Genomic DNA, 23282 nt, shown 5'->3' on the forward strand with positions numbered 1-23282 from the left:
AACAGAAGCAAATTGTAGTCGGATCTTTGTAATAATAATTTAGATGAGCATGAACTTATAAACAAACTTTATACTAACTAAATCTGATGCAAGGCTTCTCAGTTACTGACAATGTTTTCTCTCCGATAATTTAATTTCGCCAAATGTATCTGTAAGACTAAACTAACCTTGTTTAGGGGCTAGAAAAGCTAAGTATCAGTAGCCAGACTACAGCAAAAACGAGAAGTTGATTAATTTGTCTGCAAAAATATGGCAAACTGTAGTCCCACCCTCTCCTTAATAACGTTAACAATCCAATACATTTCATTTTATAACGAAAGAGCGTATGTGTCCTCTCTAGAAATATCAAACACAGAACAAACAAAAAATTTTCTCCTACTCTTCCGGGCTCTATAAGCAAGAGTAACGTTAAATATTTTTTGGGTTAAACAACTCACTCAAAATATCCTTCTCCGAACTTATTACCATATATTCGTTAGTCTTGAGAACGTGGAGGTACATCAAAATAATACACCCGAGTTGGCGATTTTCTTTACTCTCTCGTGACCTGTCTGATTTGTTTGACAATATATTGATATTAAAAAGAAAAATCGAAATTATCCTGCTAACACAGTATAATCTGCCGCCTTGTTTATGTAGACAGCTTAGAGGAAGATTTTAGCTAGACCACAAAGAATTTTCAATCTGTAATCTGCTAATCTAAACATTTTTAAAATCATTTTTGTTTATAGTCCAGAGGATCAAAACTTTTACCCACGTTTCTTAAAATGTTCCGTTTTGTTTTATGTGGCAGGCTTTTTTAATTTTTGACGTTTGCTCGCCATGTTAAATAAAATCTGTCAATCTTTGTTTGGAAAGTCGGAATAGGTGTAAAGAACCAACGGATCAGAGTGAAAAATGAGATTGGATAAGGCTTGTGGAGCGTTAACTTTATTTACCTTGGCTGGGTATTAGTGACCTGAAAGCTAAGGCAACGCTGAGAGGCAAGAGAATTCGCAGACTGGTTGAGAAAATACAGATATGCAACCTTTCATGCCTTTTTCAGAGAACAAGTTATATTTTCTTTTTACTTTTTTCTCCAGCAGCAAATTAAAGGGAAGAAAAAATTTAGTTGTTGCATAGAGTCTTGGTGACTCTCGGCTATGTCGCGGTTTTTTTAGTCAAAAATTTTGTGGTAAGAACTTTTCGATGAAGTTCGTGTATACGTGCTGAACCTAATAATAATATGCGACAGCCGCGTAACAATAACTTGGTATCGTCTGTAAATAGGCGGACGGATCAGCACTTTGTGGCTTCATTGTTAGCATATTTCAGTGAGAAATTCACTCGATTGATACACCAACACTGCTAATAGGAACAAAACAGTTAAAAGTTTAATTATTATCCTGAAAAAAAATAGAAACGTGTTTAAGTCTGACCATTCAGCCACACACTAAAAAATGTCTGTAAATTTGACTCCGGAAAAGAAAAAATAAAATCAGTATCCAACTTATCCCTCGCACGCTTGTGGTTACTATTAAATGGTATCAGCTCAGTCTATCGATTTAGCGAATTTTTGTGTTTGTTAGCTGGCTGAATCTAATTTATTCGGCTTATGAGGAAATCATATTGCAAATAAAGATTAAATAATATCTTGTTTGCGGTTGTTTTAACTTGAGATGCCCCGGGGTAAAATACCCAGAGTAATCTTTAATGATAACTAAAGCTACATCATATTCTTGACGAATTAAACTACAATCTTTTCAATTTGTCGCTACGGCGAGTTAATAAAGGGACAGAAAGACCGTTATTAACCAGATCATCTATGTTTTACTACCTTTCCATAGTTCGTTTAATTGCAGAAATACCCATTTCTTATGGCAGTTAAAATCTGCGTTTATCTCAGTGCCAATACTGATAAGTATTAGCTTTAATAATCTAATAAAGCTGAATAAATCGGAAAAAAGTAGTATTTATTCGGTAATGACCTAATGGATATAACAACATCGTTTGATAATGTAATTAACTGTTGATTTTAAGTCAATTATAAAAGTAAATAACAACATTTTATGGTAAAAGACTTTTTGGTTTATTTTTAAACCTTTAATTTGTATTTCACAAGTATTATTAATTTTTGGCGAGTATTATATATGTCGTACTTCGAAGAAGAGACCGTAAGCGAAGGAAACCCTTTTTACAGTTAATAATTTTGTTTATAAATTAATTTAATGCTTAAACATTATCTTTAGAAGACTAAAGAAAATCTGCGACTGAGAGACGTTTGGGGAAGCACGTAATCTATGTTTTTCATACTACTGAATCGTATGATTTTCTGTACAACGTATAGTTGTTTTTGTTAGGGTAGAGTGCAGTGCTTTTGTTTAGACTAATAATTGATAGCTAAGTAATTTTTTTTTACCAGGTTGAGATTTCCTTTTTCGGAAGATTTGTTAATTAAATATTTCGAATTCGCCGATTGAATATCGTTTTCTTCGTCAAGCACCGAACCGATGTCACCTAGCAACACTGCTGAACAAAGACGGTAGGCGCAGGCTCAGTCAACCTCAGAGAAAAGACGTCATGGGATGAATGAAATGACAACAACACATCATTTAGCGTAGTAGTTCGACTCAGCTGTTGTTGTTGTTGTTGTTTGGTATTGTTGGTTATGCTGTTGTTCTTGTTGCTGTTGTCAATATTATCAGTGTATGAGACCTTATCATTGTTGTTCGAGACCAATTAAAGAAAGAAATCCACTAGAAGTCGGTTACACAGATCCGATTGTGCAGAATGTACTTGTTTTGTTTTTTACAGGATCTGTCGTTTCCAGCATTTTTATAACCACTGTTACAATCACTGTTAAATACACTATACCATTAACTACTATTAGCATGATTAACCCGAGCAACTGTCCGCGTCTTGCTGTTTCCCCATTCTTTGCCCGACCACTTCCCGTTTGTCTAAAAACATTCGCTTTCCATTTAATCTCGGAATTTTCTTTTTTTAAAACTTTAAATTAATTTTATACTCCTTTTCCGCCTCCAGGGGTGCACTAGCGCATGCAATTCATTCCTTCCCCCACCGGGCTCCTCGTGTTTTTTTATTTTTTTACACTTCTTTTCCTGTCTTTAAAGGGACTGTGTCACGGCTGAGTTAAGTTTATTTTATTAAGCTTTGCCAAATACTCGTTATGAAACTTAATGTTTGCAAAGAAATTACTTCTATGGATCTAAATGACAAAACCATACAGTAGCTTTATTGCAAACCAAATGTGTCTCCCGGGCGTTATAATTTAAAGTTACAAGCAAACGAGACTAACTTTGAAAACTGTTCAGCCCAACAATATTTCAAAAACCCATATCACAATCCTTCTTTTGTTGTTATTGAAATGTTCCTTCACTGTTAACAGATTATTTTTTTATATTTCACCGAAAAAATTACTTCTATGGATCTAAATGACAAAACCATAGCATAGCTTTATGGGTGTTATAATTTTAAGTTACAAGCAAACGAGACTAACTTTGAAAACTGTTCAGCCCAACAATATTTCAAAAACACATATCACAATCCTTCTTTTGTTGTTATTGAAATGTTCCTTCACTGTTAACAGATTATTTTTTTATATTTCACCGAATTTGATTGTCATTTCCCATGCCTAAATTTGGCTAAAATCTGTGACACAATCCCTTTAACCCTTTACCCTATTTTCTAAGTACGCTGTACTGAACTTTGCTTAAAACCTGCCAATATTAATTATTTAAATCGTTCTTTCACGTGCCAAGTAAATTAATTTAAGTCTGTTTACTCACTGTGTCAAATTCTTGTTAATTTTATCACAGTTTTCAGGAAAGACGCTGTGTCGCCACTAATTGAGAGCCCTAAGTGGAAATTGGCGAATGTGTCAATGGCGAACGCTTTAATATAATTAGATAAAATTTAAATTTGAAGAATTTGTAGGCCGATTTGCTTGAAAAGGTTAAATACTTTGGATTTCGATTTTTTTTTTTTGAACATCAGTGAGGATTTGAGCCCGGCCAATTTCCTCTTGTTGTGATCTTGCGAAGACACCTAAATACGGTATACATGTAAAAATGAGTTTCTCTGTCTAGCCAAGGCATGGCTAATTACTTAAAACTGCAGGAATTGTTTGTGTTACTTATATTTCTTTTCTTTTCTTTAACTTAATCTCAAGCTATAAACTTAAAATTAGCAGTTAAATGAACACTTGCCAAATAAGAGGAATGAAGCCTGGGTTAAATTTTTTATCCCGGATAAGCTAAAATCGGCTTCCGCACAACCCGGAGCTCTGTTTAAATGGGAACTGCGGATCATTGGAATAATAACTTGTCACTCTGATTTATGCGACAGAATTCAGGCTGTAATAGGTTGTAGAAAATCAGTGAAAGCGAGAGTTCAGCATCATTGTAAATCTTGAGAAAGCTATATGAGGTACCAAATAGACATAAGTGGTGTCGGAGGCAAACTAAATTAAAACTAAGGCCGGAACTTGAAAAAATCAAGTCTGACTTGAAGGAACAAAAACCAATATCGAGGTCTATTCTGGCGAACGGCAAACATTTCTTGCAAGGTGCAGTTTGTAGAAATCTCCATTACGTTTTAATACTTCAACATATCGAAACGGTTTCGCAATCAAAGAGTTAATTTTGTTAGAAAAGCTCAGTTGTTTTGCAGAGAGAGCCCTTATATTTACACACCCACGTTTTAAAAATTAATCCTCCTTTTTCTGGTATTCATTTCTTTTAATGTAAGGTTTGCGAAGTAAGTGGTAAATCTCCTAATTGATGGTTGACTAAGTGTTGATGCTGCAAAGAGAAATAAAATGTTGGTCAGGGGATGTAAAGTAAAGTTAGCCGTTAAGATCTTTTTGAGCGCAAATTTTCTAAAACATCTTGTTTTTGACAAGTCTAGGAAATTGCCAAACATAAACGGGTGCTAGGGCGTATTTTACTATGGGAAGATTAACATTTGATTGCGAGAATCGATAAAAACCTATTTTTAAAAGTTGATCCGCTTTCGTGCCATTGTCAATTTTCCATTCTTCTTAAATTTCCATTTTACGACCTACATGCTAGGAAAATTTGAAAACTCCGTTAAGCCAGATTGTTGTTTGCACAGTAATTAGTCCATTCTTGATACATTTTTATTCCTTAATGGCACAGTTAGAAATCTTCCTCTCTCCGATTGATAAGAAAAGACGATTGCCGTGAATCTATAAAAAGAAAATTATCAGTCTTGATAAATACACTTGAGTAAATCCTACTATTATAAATTCCTGCTAATATGCATGTTTATCCCCTGCGTTGAAGAATGGTCACTGATTTTTCCTATGTGCACTTCTGTCATAGTTTTACGGAGATTCCATTCCGTAATTATATAGATAGAACTAATCTGGGAAGTGATTTTTCCTATGAGAAAAATGTACAAGTGAAAGCGATCAGGGAAATTGATAAGCAAAGAAATATTTTGAATTTATTTATTCAACGGAAATGAAATTTAGACAGTCCTTTTTATTGTCTGCCAAATGCCAAATGGCGAAATTACCCGCCCAAGTCATGCAAAAATAAAAACTCACAAAGAACTGAGAAAACCATTGACAAATGGTCGAGGGATCCTATTGTTGCAGTTTTTAGCACGCACATCCTAGAATTTGCCCTCTAAGAAGAAAACAATTGCGAAAAATAAGGGCAGTTTGAGCAGGTAACACACAGAATAGTCTAGACCCTGACGTCTTTATATTTTAATAGTGTCTGTTACGATTCAAAGGCAACTCCCTAACTAACAACCCAATCCTTCAAACAATAGAGGTCATACGGGTCTTCTCCAAACCACGCCAGCTAAATTTGGAGCCATTATATTTTGACACAGAGCAGAAATTTTTCAGTCTCTGTTCAATCTCAAAACACCCCGTATGTTCCACAGCATTTATAGCTAGAAAGTGCGAGACATCCTCGGAAAAGATTTGTATGAAGTGAGACTAGATTAGAACCGGGATACATTACACCCAGGTAAAATAATTTTTGGTCCTTATCGCTTAATTTTAGCAAATTACAGCACAGTGTTAGCCATAATACAATTTCGGTCAAGCAACTAAAAAGAGGAATCATTATTTGGTATTAAATTGGAGGTAAGTCTGACCATAGAACATGATAGAACGCTAGGTAAATATTGAAAATGTGCTGTAGTTTATAACATATTCAGTTCTATATCCTCATTACCTTAAATAAGGTTAGTTGATTTATCTGTTATCCTTCTCTCCAGAACGAGTTACAGAACCGATTTAGCGATATTTTGTTGCTGCGTAGATCGATAAATCGTGGCTATACATGATAATACATGCATCAAAATATGACTGCAGTCAAAATAAAAAGCGTGTCGTGAAACATATCTGCATAACCACAAATGTTCGGCTTTCTTCTAGGTCTGCTACACTGCAGTTTGTTGTTTAACCAGAGAAGGAGGTCAGGGAGCGAAAACAGCAAGAATTCCTGATAATAGGACAGAACAGAATTGGCTTTAGCACGGTACAGAATTGGTTTTGTGGTACAGAATTGGTTTTCGTCATTTTACCTTTGGCAGTTAAGCAACTGGATAACAGAAATTTGCTTTGTAGTTGCACTGAGTGAACAATTTCCAAACATCGCGCGTACATGCGATCGTGCCTTTGCTGAATCCTTACGCGTTTAGGAGCTAAAATGCTCGTTAGGGCCTTTGCAAACGAGCCCCGATTTACTGCGCGCTAAAGCGATGCTAACACGGCTTACTTGCAGGCAGGAATTGGCTAGTTACATTGTTGAACTCGATAACTGGACTAGTCAGTGTGTTTGAATTAGTCATTCATTATTTGAAAAACATTTCTAACCTTTAGTTAATTCCCTTCGGCTAATGATCCGCAGTTGCAGTGTTTAAACGAGAATCAGGGTGTGTATCTAATGTTTAATTCTTTAACTATACAGCATGCTCGGAGTGATATTTAGTTCATTTCTTCACCTCGAAAACATGGCCTTCACGTCTCAACGTTATAATTCAGCTAAGGAACTTATCGTAATTTTTCATGATGATTGTCCAGCTAAATCGTCAAAGCAAAAACCAACTGCTTTCAATTTGTCCAAAGCCTTCCTCATTTCGTTAAAACGCCTAGTTCGTTCAAAGACCAACCATAACGATCGTGGCGTTTATCTTTCAATGCTCTGCTCTGCAACACATGCTTACAACGCCAACCGCATCCTGATTTAACACACGTAGCTGATCACTACAATTAAAAAGACATTAACGGTTGCTCGATACTCACTAGAAAAAGGTTAGTGAGCTAAAACTAAGTGTACAGACGCAACGCTTTCTGCATCATATCTTTCCCGGAGTCAGTATTGACGGCTAATAATGGATCGCTTACTATCAGCCGTTTGGAGTAATGCGATCGAGGACAAATATACGAATGATCTCACGGATAGCAACTGAGACAGAGTTTGTATGATCAGTGCGCGCGGGTGATGTGAGGTTTTTCGCTTTATAAAACGCTGTTCTGACATGTAAAACACCGTTCGTTCTAGCATTTTGTATTTTTAAACAATACAGATCAGCACATACAGAAGTTTTGTTTGACGAAAGTGTAAATTGAGGGGGCGTTGCTGTAATCAATATTTGACAAACCCACCGAGTTAAACCAATTTTATAATTTCCTGTCCTTAAAGAACATAAAAAGTGTTGGTGTTTGACGTGAATACAAACGCAAGCAACAACTCAGCTAGCTTCCCACTCGTTTATAACTCTTACCTCTTTGTCTGTCAAAATGCCAATACGGAGACAACAATGGCGACACAGAGACAGCTTTTAACGAAAGTATAATTGCAATTACTTAAAACGCTGATGGGGAATGACGTTTTATTCGCTGATAATGGGATAACATTAATCCGTGATAAACAGCAGTTCGTGTACGGAAAAAAGGCATTTAATTTCTAGCTCCGAATCGTGTCAAAAAACGTCTAATTTTCCTCCTGTGGCTATAAAACTAACAATAGAAATGATGCGCGGCTGTCTCCGGTTGAAAAACAGGTTGCTGTTCATTCAATCTATCCATGAACGGATGTTACACAATCACAGACGCTTCGCGCGTGACATTTCCCGCCAAGTTCACATCTGTGGGAGACTTTGTTTATTGACACGCGGATGGGAAACATAACCACGAAACACGCAATGTAAACGAAAATGCTGGATTTGTTTTTCTTTGTCATTTTTATGGCTTTGAAAATATGTATATAGGGGGAAAAGGTTTACCAAGAACGCAATTCAAAACGATGGCTTAACAAATTGCTATAAACCTCGGAAGTTTGCTTACAAGTTTTCAACTGAACGCTTGTTTATGTTATCAAACATGTCTTACCATGACTTCAGCAGCGTTACTGATAATGAACATATATTGTTTGGATGCGGAAAATATATGAGGGAAATACAGGAAAATCAGCGTCTCCTAATTGCTTAAACCGGCGCACTGTAAAAGACATTGGAAGAAATAGATAAAATTTCGAACATTTTGCATCCTTTGTGAAATTCAATTTGGACGGGAAATTACATTTTCATTTTCAGCCTGAACAAAGGACACATCCCGTATCCTCTGAGCACAAAGGAAATGACGAAAACGTGTCGTAGATCATGATTTGTTTTCTTTTCTCTCTGTCTCTCTCTCTTTCCTTTTTACAAAATGAAGTTGACTCGCCCCCCATTTCTACTCAGTATTTTCATGACAGATGTAAGCTCAAAACTGACAGTTTGTTAAAGATACTGAAAAACTTATCATTGAAAATATAAAAGCAAATGGCGTTTTATCTTTGTGGTCGCCCTTAAACAATGATATTAACCACAACAAAGCACAAAAAAAGTACCATTTGCTAGTAAGTAAACAAGGCATATTAAAGTCGCTTTGGCACAACACGACATGCAAGCATAATTTCTTGATTCATACGTAACAACTACGTATGTTTGGGTTGTTACGTTTTCTAAGCTACATATCTTATTCGAAAGATGCTTGCTTCAAAACGTTGGTTATGGAAACCACATGTGCCCTATTTTTCATCTAGACTCTTAACAACTTCTCACGAAGCAGTGAAAAAATAATTGTTCAGTTAATTAATTAAAAGAGTTATAAAATTTGTCTGTATCACTGAACTGCATTGTTCTATGCGTGAGAACAACAGGAGTTTGAACTTTGATCAATGATTTTGCATTTCCGTTATAACTACTAAAAAACAGCCATTTTACAAAGACTGATATTTCTTTGTCTTAAAACTAGTCAACTACTAGCAGAAACTATTTTGGCCCGTGTTAGCGAGTGATATCAAAATAAGGAACTTGAGGACTGGGTAAGCTTACAAACTCCTTGTAGACAAACGGATACTTTGCCTGTTGTTTTTTTCCTCGAGGAAACGTTTTTCGTTTTCTCAGGCAAGCAGGCAAGGCAAGACATGAATCTTACGCTTTGGAAAATCAAATATTTGTCAATAAACTAAGTTAAACTGCCGTATACTAAGAAAATTGATCTTGCATGTATCAACAAATTTGTTCTCTTGATTTGACCTTACTCCTTAAACAGCATTAACCCGTTTCTTTTTAGAGTCAAAACTTCGATCATGCAATGTAGGTCTTTCCTTTAATTCTGTGAATAAAAATATACAGTATAACAATTCAAATGGAAGCTATTGAGCAGTACTTTCATGTGGCACTGTTTATTGTACTGTGAAAGGAGATTCTAACTTTTGAATTTACTGGCAAAATCCTAGTGAGCTAATGTGTAATCGCAAAATGCCATTTAGCAGTAATAAACTTACGTTCATGTGGTATTATTTATAACGCTGTGCAAGGTGATTATAACTCTTCAAGGAATTCTGTGGACAAACTCCAAGCGTATGATCATTTAAATAAAATTTGTTGGGTTGTTCTTTCGTGTGGTATATGCTGTACAAGGTGGCTCTCTACTTTTAGTTCTGTGGATGAAAACCTAGTGTGTGTGATGTGATATCAAATGAAAGCTGCTAAGCAGTACTTTCATGTGGTACTGTTTACTATGCTGTACACGTCTGTACAAGTCTGTACAAGATGTTTCTAACTTTTATGTCTGTGGATGAAACCTTAGAGTGGGACCATTCAAATGAAAGCTATTGAGCAGTACCTTCATGTGGTACTTAGTGTTTATTATGCTGTACAAGATGGCTCTAACTTTTGAGTCTGTGGATACAACCTTATTGTATGACCATTGTGAAAAGAAAGCTACTCGGAGCAGTACTTCCAATGTGGTGGTGTGTTTTCAACGGTAAAGTAAAGGGTTAAATTCACAGACAGTTGTTTCCTCAAAGGCAGTTTCGCGATAGATTAAAAGGAACCAAACATTCTTTCTTTTTGACACAGCCCAGATGTTCCTAAAAGTCTTCTGCAGTTGCTGAATAATAACGCGACGGCTTCCGAAGTTTGCGACACTGAATAGAAACTACGAAGACCTCCAAAGAGTTTTCTATGTTCGACTACTAAATATTTCTTGCTCTTTTTAAATTTTAAAGCTGTTTTTGCTGGTGAATACTTAACAAGGTTAACTAATAATAATGACATCTTTATTTCAGGCCAGTGTATTCAGGTTTGAACTAGTTAAGGAAACTTGGAATGAGCAGAAATGAGCTAATAAATAAAATCAATAAACTTTTGTGGTATCTCTACCAACACTCGGAACAACATTCCTCTAGATCTGGCAGCTCTAAATAAACCCTGTTTTCAGCTAAGCCATGTAAGGAAGCAAGCAGTAATTCAATCATCAGTGAATCGAGTGACCAGTGTGAGCTGATCTATCTATGTTCAGCAAGTCCATGGACGCGCCTTGGACGCACAAGCGTTTTCCCATATTCTTAATAATATAGAAAGGCTTGGTTAATCAGGTCTGCCATAAGCACACGAATATATTATATATTTTTTTGCTCTGCACAAACTTCTGTTCGTAGATTAAATTATTTTTCAATGTAATAGATACTTTAGTTAGTTTTTTTATTTCAGCCATAAGTTTATTTCGTGTTTCTCGCCTTGGCAGAGGCATCAAGACTTGTCAAATACTCTTCATGAGGTGATATCTGAAGTTCTTTACAGACATGCATATAACTCCAATATTTTTACCATCAACACGATAACTATGTAAAAACTTTCTTCCTTATTTCATACCACTTGAAATGTCTCCAAGTCAACCTTATTGCACGGAAGGGAAATATGCTAACTATTTCAAAAGCTTCAGTGCATATTATTGTACTGTGGGAAAGTAAACTGGTTTTTAGGACGCTTAGAACACCGCACCGTTCTGTCGTAAGGATTAAACTTCTGCGACAAAAAAAGCAAAATAGACAACAATTAAGGTAAAGTGATCATTTTTAAGTATAGCATCTTTATTTTTTTCTGTCTGAACCGAGGTCTGGAGCAATTCAGTAGCCGTGAGAATTTGTATCTTGTAGAAATAATGTCATTTTGTTTCGACAAAATCTGCCAAGTTTATAGAAACGATTTTTCGTCTAGGCTTTATAAATGTAGCTTTTTGTTTCATCTTTTAGGACTTAATTTTCGTCAAATACATGCAACTTTATAGAGCTCTTCGCAACGAAGATAATTTCGATTTCAAACTAACTTTGTTAATTTTGGTATTCACCTATCCACATTCGCGAAATGACCAAACTCAAGGACCTTTATTTTGCAGTACAACTATGTTTAACGCTATTTATTGGTTAGTTTATATTCTGCATTCGTATTTATATACTGGGTCAATATTCGAACAATTTGGAGTGAAATCTGTTTTTGTTTACACCAAGACAAGTTGAGTGACCTTGAGTAAGAGTTCACCGTGTGCAAATAAACAGCAGTTTTAGCCAATCAGAGCGCGCGCTTTGTTTGTAACAGGGAGTGTTTTGAACAGGCTAATGTATGCTGCAATAATTTGTATCAATCTATATTTCAACAGACGCTTACAAGTTGTATTTTAGAAATAAGGATAGAGGAGGTTTTATGCTGACTCCTATTTATATATATATGTTTTATATATTGTTTTATAAAATATGTTTTATATATATGTTTTATAAAATATGTTATATTATATATGTTTTATAAAATACAAGTATAAACCTTGTATATTGATCTGTTTTCAATATTAAGCATGCAGATAGAAAATCAAGATATAAATTATATACGTGTGTGTATATCAGTTTCACATTCCAAACTTGGTACTGTGTCATTTATTTCTACCCTATTGCCCCAAAAAACACAACACTTTCACAAGTTTTGTGGCTAAATTTTTCAGTAGAGCAATGCGCCATCCATTGTTTAACAGAAATTGTACATGCTGTGAAATGTAACCAATTAATACATACACAGGCCCTCATGCTACACTACAGTTCTAAAAATAGCGGTTTCACGTAGTAATACTCTAAATTTCTTGGTTTACCTCAGTCGTAGGAGCCTGTAAAATTTTTCTTTATTTTGGAGCTTTGTGGTTTTCCTGCTCTTCATCATATTGTTTTGATCGAGGTCCTTTGTTGTCTTTTACGTCACTAGTAAGTCGTCACAGGTTCTGACAACAAGGATGAGCCAAATTTCTGCTTGTTTTCGACGATAGCCTTCCTTGATTTTGGGGGAGTAAGTTCTTCCTTTAAACGTAACTGGACTAAACCACAAAGGATTTATTGTTAAGCTGAGGGACACACGAGGGATTTCCAGTAGCATATCAGTGTAAGAATGTTTGATTTACAGTGGAACCTCGATATAACGAAGGGCCAAGGGACTGGCGAAATATTTTCTCTTACGAGGTTTCGTTATATTTAGTGTACTCATAACTGAAATCAAGAAATAGCAAAATTTTGCTGTGAATTGAAAATGGTCTAGTGTAGAGAATCAAGGCAAGCTAAGCTAATTCCTTCTTACATAATTATTTTATTGCCTGTAAGAATCAGTGAAAACGAGAAGAATTACAGAATACAATGTAGCTTCATACAGGCTTTGTACAATTCAGAATGGTATTTCCTCCCTTAAACAAATTCCTTCTTATATTGCCAGTTAAAGACTGATTCCCCTAAAAATCTCACAACGAAAAAAGGAATACATAGAAATAACTAAGAGGAATCAGACTGATAAGGGTTTATTGATAGGTTGTGCTGGTGGTTTTTTTAAACCTTTTGCAGCGACAAATTGCCAAGATCGACTGTATAAGCTAGCTGAATTGAGATTAAGATTTAATTTTCTAACGATAAAACCACTCATAAAGAGATTAATTTTTTTTTTAATTTTAAAAAAAAATAAAATAAAACCTTCTCTAAAAGATCGACCTTAACTGAACTACCGAGTGGCTTTAATTACTGTAGCATCAATTCACTTTTTTTATTGTGCAACTTGAAAAATAATGGCTATCATCTAATTGTAGACCATCGAGTTAAGGGGAACCTCTGTCTATTGTGTTATATTTTTTTTCTTTGTGTAATGAAAGCTTTAGAGAGGAAATGTAGCTCGTTAGGTGTCCGGTGCAGGTTTTCGTGGTTGCGTGTATCAATGATGTTGGTTCATTATAAGGTCTGAGCGGATTAGTCTCTTCAAACTAAGAAAGCTTTCCTTTCCTTGCTAAGACCAGTCGTCTTATATTACTGTACAGTGCAACGTGTGTAACGGTAAAGATGTCCTGTCAGTCATCTATTTGCACCACACGAAAAATTATTATACATGAGCTCTAATATCATTTCGTATTCACTCAAACGTGCTTTTAAAATTAGAGGAACTCCTCGTTTTAGTAATAGCTGTGTTTTAATCTTATAACGAGGGTCTTAATGGGGGCAACTTTCGAGGTTGATGGTCGTGGGAAAAACATTCGGTTGTAGGCCGGATTGATTAAATTAAAACCCTTTATACCCTTGACGCTTAAGCTTACGGAATCCCTCTTTTGACGGTTTGGTTTTCATTATGTATTTGAGGCTTGTTTTAGTGGTAGATGTTTTTAAAACTTGTTGGCTGAAGGTTGAATTAAGTCAAATCTCGAGTTAGTATTGTTCTAACTTTGAAGTTTGTGGATCAAACCCTAGTGTGTGACCATTCAAATGAAAAAGAAATTACGCAGTATTTTCGTACGCTACTAAATGCTTTTAAATATTTGCAAAGCAAGTTTTTTCAATTTAAACTTCGTCACTCTTGATTGAAACTTAACTGAAGATGTACCAGCAATGATCCAGATTAATTGCCAATGAACTGGTATAAGAAATGTTAGAAACTGCAAAGAGAAAGGCTGAAAAAAGATCCAAGTAAACGCGACACTCATGACGCCCAAGTAACAACACGCGGTAAAGTTGTTAGCTGGAAAGACTAGAGGCTAGGCAACGCCTATAAATCGAAGAAGGCATCGTCAGAGAAGGATTTCTAGAAATGAGGTTAAAATCACAGAGTTCTAATATAAATAAACTTTGCCTCACAAACTATCACAGATAACGTTTCCTCATAACAAACATTGCGCTTACAACAACAGGTCATGAGTTTTAAATCTTATACCGTGAATTCGTTTCAAAAATGTGGCAAACGTCTGGAAAACGTTTGTGACGAAGAACAGACAAAGGAAAACCAATTACGAAAATTAAGGTCGTTTTAAGTTCATTTTAATGGCAAAAACAATTTTAAACTCCAGAAAGCTCGAGAAGAATTTACGGTCATGTTGTACCGCACTGTTGAACTATAAACTTCCTGAATTGAATGACGTAGTGAGTTCTAAATATAGACTTGATTCACACCCAAATATTGTTTGGCTTTTAGCACGAACACTCAGTCTGTTGAAACACATCAGCAAAGAGGAAAAAACATCATACGTTGACGTGATAGAAAGCCAGACATATCGTTTTGCAAGGCATTGGGTTGTAACTGGTTAAAAAAACGTTGAAAGGCAAAGGATTAAGACGTTGAAATTGCCTTAGGTAGGTAAAGTTAAACTAAATTAGAACATCATTACATTTTCATGTTTACACTACATAAGTTCTCCGCTCTATGATCTGACACGAGTGTTTACTATATTCTCGCTCTAGTGCCTGTAGAAGTTGTAGAGACTTAATTTCAAGTAAGCTGAGAGTTTTTCTTCAGTGTAGATCATTCCTTATAGAAGTCAAACCGTGCCTGACGAAATATTGGAAATTAAAATCTATCCAGCCGTTAAGTCAGCCTTACATTTTTTGTTGTTTATTCTCTACAATTTGCTGACAAGTTCCACAAGGATCCGGTGCTTTTGCTTTGTCCGTTGGCCCGTGCAAAAATTCAAAGTGTTCACTGGAAGTCAGAGCATTTCTCTTCAAGAAAATAACAAACAGAACAAAAAAACCGTAACAGCACAATACAAAAAATTGCGTTCTAAGTAGTTGTGCTACTGACCATTCTGTATTTTTGTGAACTGAGCCGAATCTCCTTGAGCTCAAAATTGTTCAACTTTTTTGGCTGCTAACCACTACGTTTGGCAAATTCACCATAGAATATTTTCGTTTCAATTCACTTTAATGCGTAGAAAACTTTTGATGGAGAAGTATTGACTACGCGGAAAGCACGGCCATTTTTCCACACACCGCTGACCAATCGTGCTACGTGATGTATACAGCGGGACAGGTTTTTTCATGACGTATGTATAGACGTCAAATCTTTTCTTGTTCGTACTCTTTTTGTTATCTATTCTGGCTCTCCTCCAACATTGAAGCTCCGAGAATTTCCTTGACGATTATTTCTGTAGCTATTTGTTTTGATTCCAACCGGTTGACATGTGTTCAAGAAGCGCTCACCCCGCCTCAAACCACCTCCCTTATATTAACGCCCAAGAAGCACGCATGTTCCTGAAATTTGTTGACAGAACAGAGCACAAGTTTCCTCAAAACTCTTTCACCACCCTATATATCTTTACTTGTGTTACATTCAGAACTTGACGTTCACTTGCTTTTGAAGAAACTGAGTTAATCTGGTGTTGACCTGGTTTATCTTCGCCTAAAAATATCGTTTAAGAAAACTTGATAGCGACGAATGCGATAGATAGTTCAATCATGAAAATATCGATGCTCCATTGTCCTAAGTAACCGGTATTTCTAACAAGATTTTAATTATATTGCGTGAAAAAAAGTGACGGAGTTTGTCAAGTTAAAACGTTTTTACGTCCCTAGCATTTAAAAACAACTTTTTTCGTTGTCAGTGGGTGATTTTTTTTTTATCTTGACCGTTGCACGGCACTCACAGATCTAGATTTCGTCCGGAAATTAACAGAATGGCGATAGCTATAAATAGCGTGAGGCAAACCATTCTCTTCGCCCACTGAATCCAAATTTGCGAACTCAGAAACACGTGTATATCGTGTATATTGATAATATTTTAAAATAAAAGTGTGCTAGTTTGTTGTGTAAAAAGGCAGTAATGCCGAAACATTGGTGCTTCATCTGACAATAAAGCGCCTTAAAAAATATTTTCCTTATATTATTGAACAAAGAGAACAGATCTTGAATTATCAAGCCTGCACTTGGCTGACTGTGAACTATGTCACGGGGATTTCGCAGATTTTTTGTCTAAACTGTTCTCAAATTAGTGGTAGGCAACTTAACCCATAAAAACATTTCCTTTGAACATCTAAAGAAAATGCACTATTATTATCAGGTGTTCTGTGACACAGATATACATTTTGGCTGTTCGAAAATCTGGTAAATTCGTGACATAGTCCATTTAAGCGTTAGTTTAAGGATTTGACAAACATTCTGCAAACAGCAAAGACGCTGTGTAATTTTAATGCTTACTTCCAGTTTCTCAGCGTGAATTTATTGTTTTCGCTTAATTATCTGACGGGGGCCAAGTATCGGAAACCCTAAAATGCAGATTGCATCAATAGCTTGGCATCTTATCAAAAAGCGAAACCAAAAACGTGAAACACATTTCTTTGTATATAAAAAGTGGTGATTTGTTATACATTTCTTATTGTGATATAAAACAACGCGTCATGTGATTGGTCGAAACAGTTCTGCGCCGGCCATTACACTTTAAAGACTACGACAACACATAGATAACATAATATATGTTGAGCGTTTATTTCATGAAAGAATTAGAAAACTTTCCTTCCTTGTTTACAAAGCATAGAGTTATGATAACACTTGTGTAAATGTAGAAGCACAGCACTCCATAAGCAGCTGTGGAAACAAACACCTTCAGCTGGTGGTTTCACAGCTTTCCACTCGGATTACGATTATGGCAACACGGAAAGCGTTAATTAAATTTATTTTTTATTTTTAAAGTAAACAGATGAATTGCTATATATTTACAGAGGGAAGCCACATCTTCCGTTGTTAGCTTTTTATGCAAGTCCTCTATCCAGATCGGTTTGGAATTTGGAAATGTTATTCGTCAAAGACACGGTTCAGCGTGCACCAGAGAGTACTTGAGAACGCAGTTTGGGCAATGTGCGTGAAATTTAAATCACGTGCTAATTTGAAGTAGGGGCTGCGTGGAAGACAATTTGCAGAAGCCGAACCGTTTTGAAATTTGCGTGATCTTGATGAAATTATCTCTCGTCAACAGACCGATCAAGCGCATTTATCTCTTCTAAGCGAAAGATAACGCCGTTATTAAAGTGTCCAAATGGAGCGGAAAAAGGAATGTACATGACAGCTTTTAGACCTGTCACATCGATCAATGACAGGTCTCGAGGGCTGCGTCGCTGCATGCAGGACCGTGCAGGTCACGTGTAATTCTAAAGTCTGGGTCAAATAGTTTACGCTAACAAACTGTATCTCGTGCTCACTTTCAGATTTTTGCCAAACAAGAGAAGCGAGAAGAAATGAATGGTATTTTTGGACGCCTGCCGCCATGTGCGATGAATGGGTACAACTACAGTCATCCTCCAGGCATGGATTTCTACGATCCAACTGAAGCCTCGATGTATGGTAAGAACTGATTAGTGAATTTGCGATTGGTTTGCGTGCCCAGATGTCATTAGTTCTGGCTCAATCCTGATAATCCTTCCTATTTGACTAAGTGGCTTTAGGGCTAGCCGTTCTTAACTGATTTCTATCACAAGGATTGTTTAGTCTCTGTTTAAAATGCTAAACCACCGAGAGACAACTTATAACAACAGTGCTTTGTCGGGAATCACCTTTGGGTTTCCAATATTTTCTATTGAAATTTGTGGCCCCATTTCAAGTTGAGTTACTTTATATGATCTGCATCCATTTCGTCATAGAATTAGTTTGAGAAATGTCCAATTTCCTTGCACGTTCTGGCGAATAAAAGGTTTTACTTCGAGTTACAAAGTGAAAAGCTGTAAAAATATAAAAACCTACTAACCTATCTTGTCATTCTGTGTTTCGTTTTGATACCGTGTCCACAATGCGGATTATTTTCTGTATTTTCCTCATTAATGTCATTGTAAATTATTTTAAAATATAATTTTTTGATTCGTTTCCTGTCCATGACTCTAATCCGACAGATCTTAGTTAAACCAAGCGATAATCTCAAGCCATGCCAACTAAATCTGTTCCGATTTGGGAAGAAGTATAGTTGCAGGGGTTCTTAGGCATTCCTAAGTCAGACAAAACATTAGTTTGATTATGCGAGCGTCCTTGGCCGTTGCAATTTAGCTTAGGTATAACTATACTTCTATAAATCCCTTCTGGAACACGATTCCACCAAGTGCCATTTCCATGAATGCTCTTGCATTTATTCATTTTATTGTCACCATTGATGGTAGTTTCGAAGAGGTCCCACATTTTAACATTTAGTGTATCTTGGTACGAAGGTTTTTCCCATCCGCATTATAATCCTTTCAACTGGGCGAGTCTGACACAAAAACCCCTGGATAATCCTCCCTTATTGGACAGTTTTCTTAAGAGGTGGTTTACTAGTTTCCTAATTGATATCAAGATTAACGCTGACAAAAAAGGGATATATAGAGCCACATATCCAAGCCCGTCACTCAAAGACGTTTTGCTCGGTATAAAAAGAAGAACTAAGTAAGACTTTGAGACTAAACTCAAGTAAAATGGGATCGCATGCAATGGAGTTTGCTTGGCCCGGATATTTACCATGTCTGGGCTGTCCCCAGTGCCTTACGTCAAGATTTTTAGAAGGTAAACATCTTTCCATCGCTCCATCAGTTAGTTTGCGTTAAATATTTGCTAAACGCCATCGGTGTTTACTTAAAGAAGGGAATAGTATTCACAAGAAATCAAACGAGATCGTATTAGCCCTTTCGTATTTTTGAGGTAATAAACGTTGATTGTAAAAAGAAACATTACGGGGGAAACAAAACTGCTTGACAACTATTGGTGCGCACTAATTGACTTCAGTATAATGGATGCAGGGTCTATGAAGGATACATTTGCCTTCCTTGTGTTTATCTTTGCAGTTCCACGGTCTCAACTCAGAAACCAAAATAGGAATTCACCTTTTTTAGTGCAGAACCCGTCAATTCTGACTAATCTAAACTGAGCCACCAAATTATATTGAAACTACAAAAAACAAAAACCCTCTTATCGAAAAAATTAAGTTGCTTCTCAGAGCGTTTAATCAACTAGAAATTAAGGATGTGAACAAAGTCACATCCTTCCATGATAAACATGTTTTCGCTGACAAATGTGTTTTTTCTAAAAAACTAAATCTGATATTAACCATTATACCATTATTTATTTTTCAAGGTCCTCCCCGAAAACAGCGTCGAGAGCGAACAACTTACACCAAAGCTCAGCTTGAAATTTTGGACGATCTCTTCTCCAAAACAAAATACCCTGACATCTTTATGAGAGAAGAAGTGGCCATGAAAATTAATCTTCCAGAAAGCAGAGTGCAGGTAGGAGCAAGAGTTCTTGAGATAATGGGTATTTCTCAATATTCTAAGTAACCCTAAGAAAGCACAAGTAAATTTTAATGGCAGAGGGCAAGGCAATTCTTAAGTTTGTGTTTCCCATCTTGTGCAGGAAGGCCCACATAGAGAAAATATGTAGTATGTTCCTCAGAAAGGTTCAGCAGCTGAATTCTTCACCTCGTTCATTTTGCATAGTCTTTGGGCTTTCGTTACTTCTACATCAAAGTCACATAGTTTGCGCAATTGCACATGGATATCAGAAGAAATATTACACTCTCTGAGCTGAACGAAATGACAGCAATTTATATTTAACTTTTTGATTTCTTCTTAGTCTCACACGTTTGCCAGAAAGTATCTGCGTTCACTAAAGCTCACTTAAAAGGAAGTGATGAACTTACAATTTAATTCTCTGCTGATGTATTTTGTAATCGAACGGGGATTGTGACCGCCCAGCAATTGTAATTATCTTTCAAAATATTTCGAGCTATTCTCGAGCATTCTTGCCATTGCGTGGTGCACGGAAACAATTATCATTTAATGAAGATGATAGATATGTCCAAAATCGTCTTGATTTTGTTTAAAAGGGGGCGTTACTCGGGTGATAGCGGATTATAAGTACTTAATTACCCACAAATTACGCTGTTATCAGTGTTATTGTATTTAACTCCTTTGTTTACAAAGAACTGTTATCTAATAACAGAACGCCCGCGATGGAGACAGATATGACGAGCCTTGAACACGTGTTGAAAATTTGCACGAAACATGTTTAACCGCTAAAAATTAGGCATGAGATTTCTACTGCACACGAAATGAAGCAAAGTAGTTAAGAATAAGTCATTTAAGTATTTAATCTACTTCTTGGTGTAAAAAGAGTGGAATAAAACAGGCTGAAACCGTCATGTTTCCTAGCGTGAGCCGTCGTATTTCGTCTGACAGTCCGTGTTTGAATTGCGTGCCCTCACAAGTGTCTGGTAACACTAATCACACCTTGGGCTCACGCGATGGTGTCAGCTTTTTCCTTTATTATATTCTTCAAACGTTTTAATTAAATATATTCCATTTTATTGTTATCGAGTTTAATAAATTTTTTTCTCTCGGAAACCAATCTGCTCATGCACTTACAACCAAACAAAGTATTTTAAACTCTTAAAACAAAATAAACAACAAGCAAAAAAGCAAATTTAAACGTAACTATCCAGGTCTTACAAGTAACAAAACCATGCATCTAACTGTCATTGCCCTTGTTAGAATCTAGGTTCAATTTTTGAAATTTTATGTCATTTTTTCTGATCAGTTTTCCATGTACAAATACTTTCTTTACAACTGATTTGCATCTGTGTTTTAGACCTCCACTTTTCTTCAGTTTACTTTTAAAAACATATACACAAGACCCCAAAAAAAAAAAAGAAAAACCTAATTGCAATAAAATTGTCATAGAAAAAAGAAAAAAAAGGTAAATAGGAAATAATAGCGTAGTTTCATAACTGGTAGCATTTACAGACGTTAAACTCACGATTTTTTATCTGCAGCACTTTGAGTCCACTTTTTATGATGCAACAAGAAAAACTGATTTATTCGTATTTTGAGGCATTTTGAGGCTATTTGTACCATGCATGCGCTTTATTAATTCCTATTTGACTTTTTCCTTTTTCCTCATTTCTATGACAACCTTACTGCAATTAGGTGTGGGATCCTGAGTTTTGTTTACTTAAAATTTAGTCTGGGTTATCGTGTCTTGTTTGCACCTTGTCCTTACCTACGTTTTAACATAATTTTTTCTTCTCTTTGCCCAGGTGTGGTTTAAAAACAGAAGGGCCAAGTTTCGACAGCAAAACAAGCAGCAAGGAGGGGCTCAAAGCAAACCCAAACCAGCAATAGTCAAGAGGAAATCTCCAACACCACCTCCAGTACAACAAGTACAAGATCCTTCAGTTAAACCTTCCGCTCAAGTCCCTCCCCAGCAGTTCAACAACTTCAGCTTAAATGGACCCTCTTGGTCGCCGAATAAACACAACATTCAAGAAATGGCCAACTTCCACAGGCAGGCTAACTATCAGAAATTTATTAACAACGGTATTAATGGATTTTCGGCGCCTAACTTTAACTCGGCTTCTTCGCAGCCTATCTTCCATCCAAATCATGAACAGTACTTTTCTTACATGGCAAACGCTGGCCCGGCGACGAACGAGTTGTCACGGAACCGAATAGAGTCATCTGCGATGATGTGTTAAAACTATGTCTAAAAGTTCGTTACAATACTATAGAAATCTATAAAAATAAAAAAGAACTCTGGGTGAAATAGATATATATATTTACTGTATATATGAGGTATAAAAAGCTGGAATACCATCATTCTTTAAGTACTTCAACTGACTAAAAGAAACACGATGTGTTCTTGGCAAGTTTACTAAAAGTACCCAATATCACTAACTGTAATACCATTGTAAACTAGCAGTTCGAGATTGCTGGTTATTCCTGTCAAATCCTTGCACGTGGGTCAATCAGTTTTTTGACAGGCTTTTGACCGACAAAAGATTTTATGTAGCTAGAGATAGCAACACGGCCTAAAGAGACGCTTTCAATTTTATTACTTTACCATATCAAGGCTTCACAATGTATTTCAAAGACAGGGGGATGTTTACCAGCCAAGTTTAACTAGTAGATCAGACAGGGTCAGTGATTGGTGTGCTTGACTCTGGAGCCAGAGTAGTGGTTTCGCCGGGATCACAGTATTGTATTCTTGGGCAAGACACTGGCCCAACTCACAGTGTCTCTGTCAACCTAAAAGACAACCGGCGCTTTGATAAAAATGTGGACCTATAACCTTATTGACACTCACTTCCCATCCAGGTGGGAAAATAATCGAAGCTACTAGCTTAGCTTAGCCTGTGTAAACATTTTTTACCTTTTCATGATCAATGTCGCATACTGTACCGTTTTAAACTACTAAATGTATATAACGCGCAAACTTAAAAAAAAAAATCGCCGGACTATATCAGTTTTACTAAGATAGGTATTTGATATTATTTTAAGCTTAGAAGACAAATAAAGCATCATGTTTATGTGAATAAATGTCAGTCAGTCGCGTGTCAGATGTGGGACTTAAGCTGATTTTAAGGGAGACACGAAGACTCATCTTGCAACAAAAACCGACACTGTAATCCATAGTTAGTATGACTTTGACAAGCTCAAAGGCAATTCTTAACAGAAGCCGATAGGCTCCTTTCCTAGATCATGGGTTTAACTTCATAGACAAGTTCTCGAGAAGTGCCGACAATCCTGTCATATTTAGGGAAAAGTTTCGACTGACAAGGCAGGCAAGGAAAGAATGCATCGCAAAACTCTTACCTTGTACCTGGCCACAAAATATTATGACTATCCAAGTGGATAAACTTTTCCCATCAATTAATGTACTTATAGTTACCTGAAAATATAC

The 23282-nt window shown here is 36.2% G+C and overlaps 1 protein-coding gene across 7 annotated transcripts; it reads left to right on the forward strand.

The window, feature by feature from the left end:
* Positions 1-5853: 5853 nt before the first annotated feature.
* LOC144629855 (uncharacterized) lies at positions 5854-23171 on the forward strand. Of its 7 annotated transcripts, XM_078488081.1 has the most exons (5): positions 14702-14951; positions 15530-15627; positions 17795-17930; positions 19680-19831; positions 21640-23169. In XM_078488081.1, the coding sequence occupies exons 2-5, from the start codon at positions 15610-15612 to the stop codon at positions 22075-22077; spliced, it is 744 nt and encodes a 247-aa protein (XP_078344207.1). In that variant the 5' UTR covers positions 14702-14951; positions 15530-15609; the 3' UTR covers positions 22078-23169. The 7 variants fall into 7 exon arrangements, with proteins under 7 accessions (XP_078344210.1, XP_078344208.1, XP_078344211.1 ...); XM_078488084.1 differs by lacking the exons at positions 14702-14951; positions 15530-15627 and adding an exon at positions 5854-6005 and having other exon boundaries at positions 21640-23168; XM_078488082.1 differs by lacking the exons at positions 14702-14951; positions 15530-15627 and adding an exon at positions 5986-6124 and having other exon boundaries at positions 21640-23168.
* Positions 23172-23282: the final 111 nt, after the last annotated feature.

The sequence above is a fragment of the Oculina patagonica genome, chromosome 11 (genome assembly GCF_052425735.1).
Source record: "Oculina patagonica isolate OP01 chromosome 11, crgOcupat, whole genome shotgun sequence".
NCBI lineage: Eukaryota > Metazoa > Cnidaria > Anthozoa > Scleractinia > Oculinidae > Oculina > Oculina patagonica.

Excerpts from the sequence above, each read along its gene's own strand:
- LOC144629855 (XM_078488081.1), top strand. Across the intron at positions 17,931-19,679 it reads AACTGAAGCCTCGATGTATG|GTCCTCCCCGAAAACAGCGT; the intron begins GTAAGAACTGAT and ends TTATTTTTCAAG. Across the intron at positions 19,832-21,639 it reads TTCCAGAAAGCAGAGTGCAG|GTGTGGTTTAAAAACAGAAG; the intron begins GTAGGAGCAAGA and ends CTCTTTGCCCAG.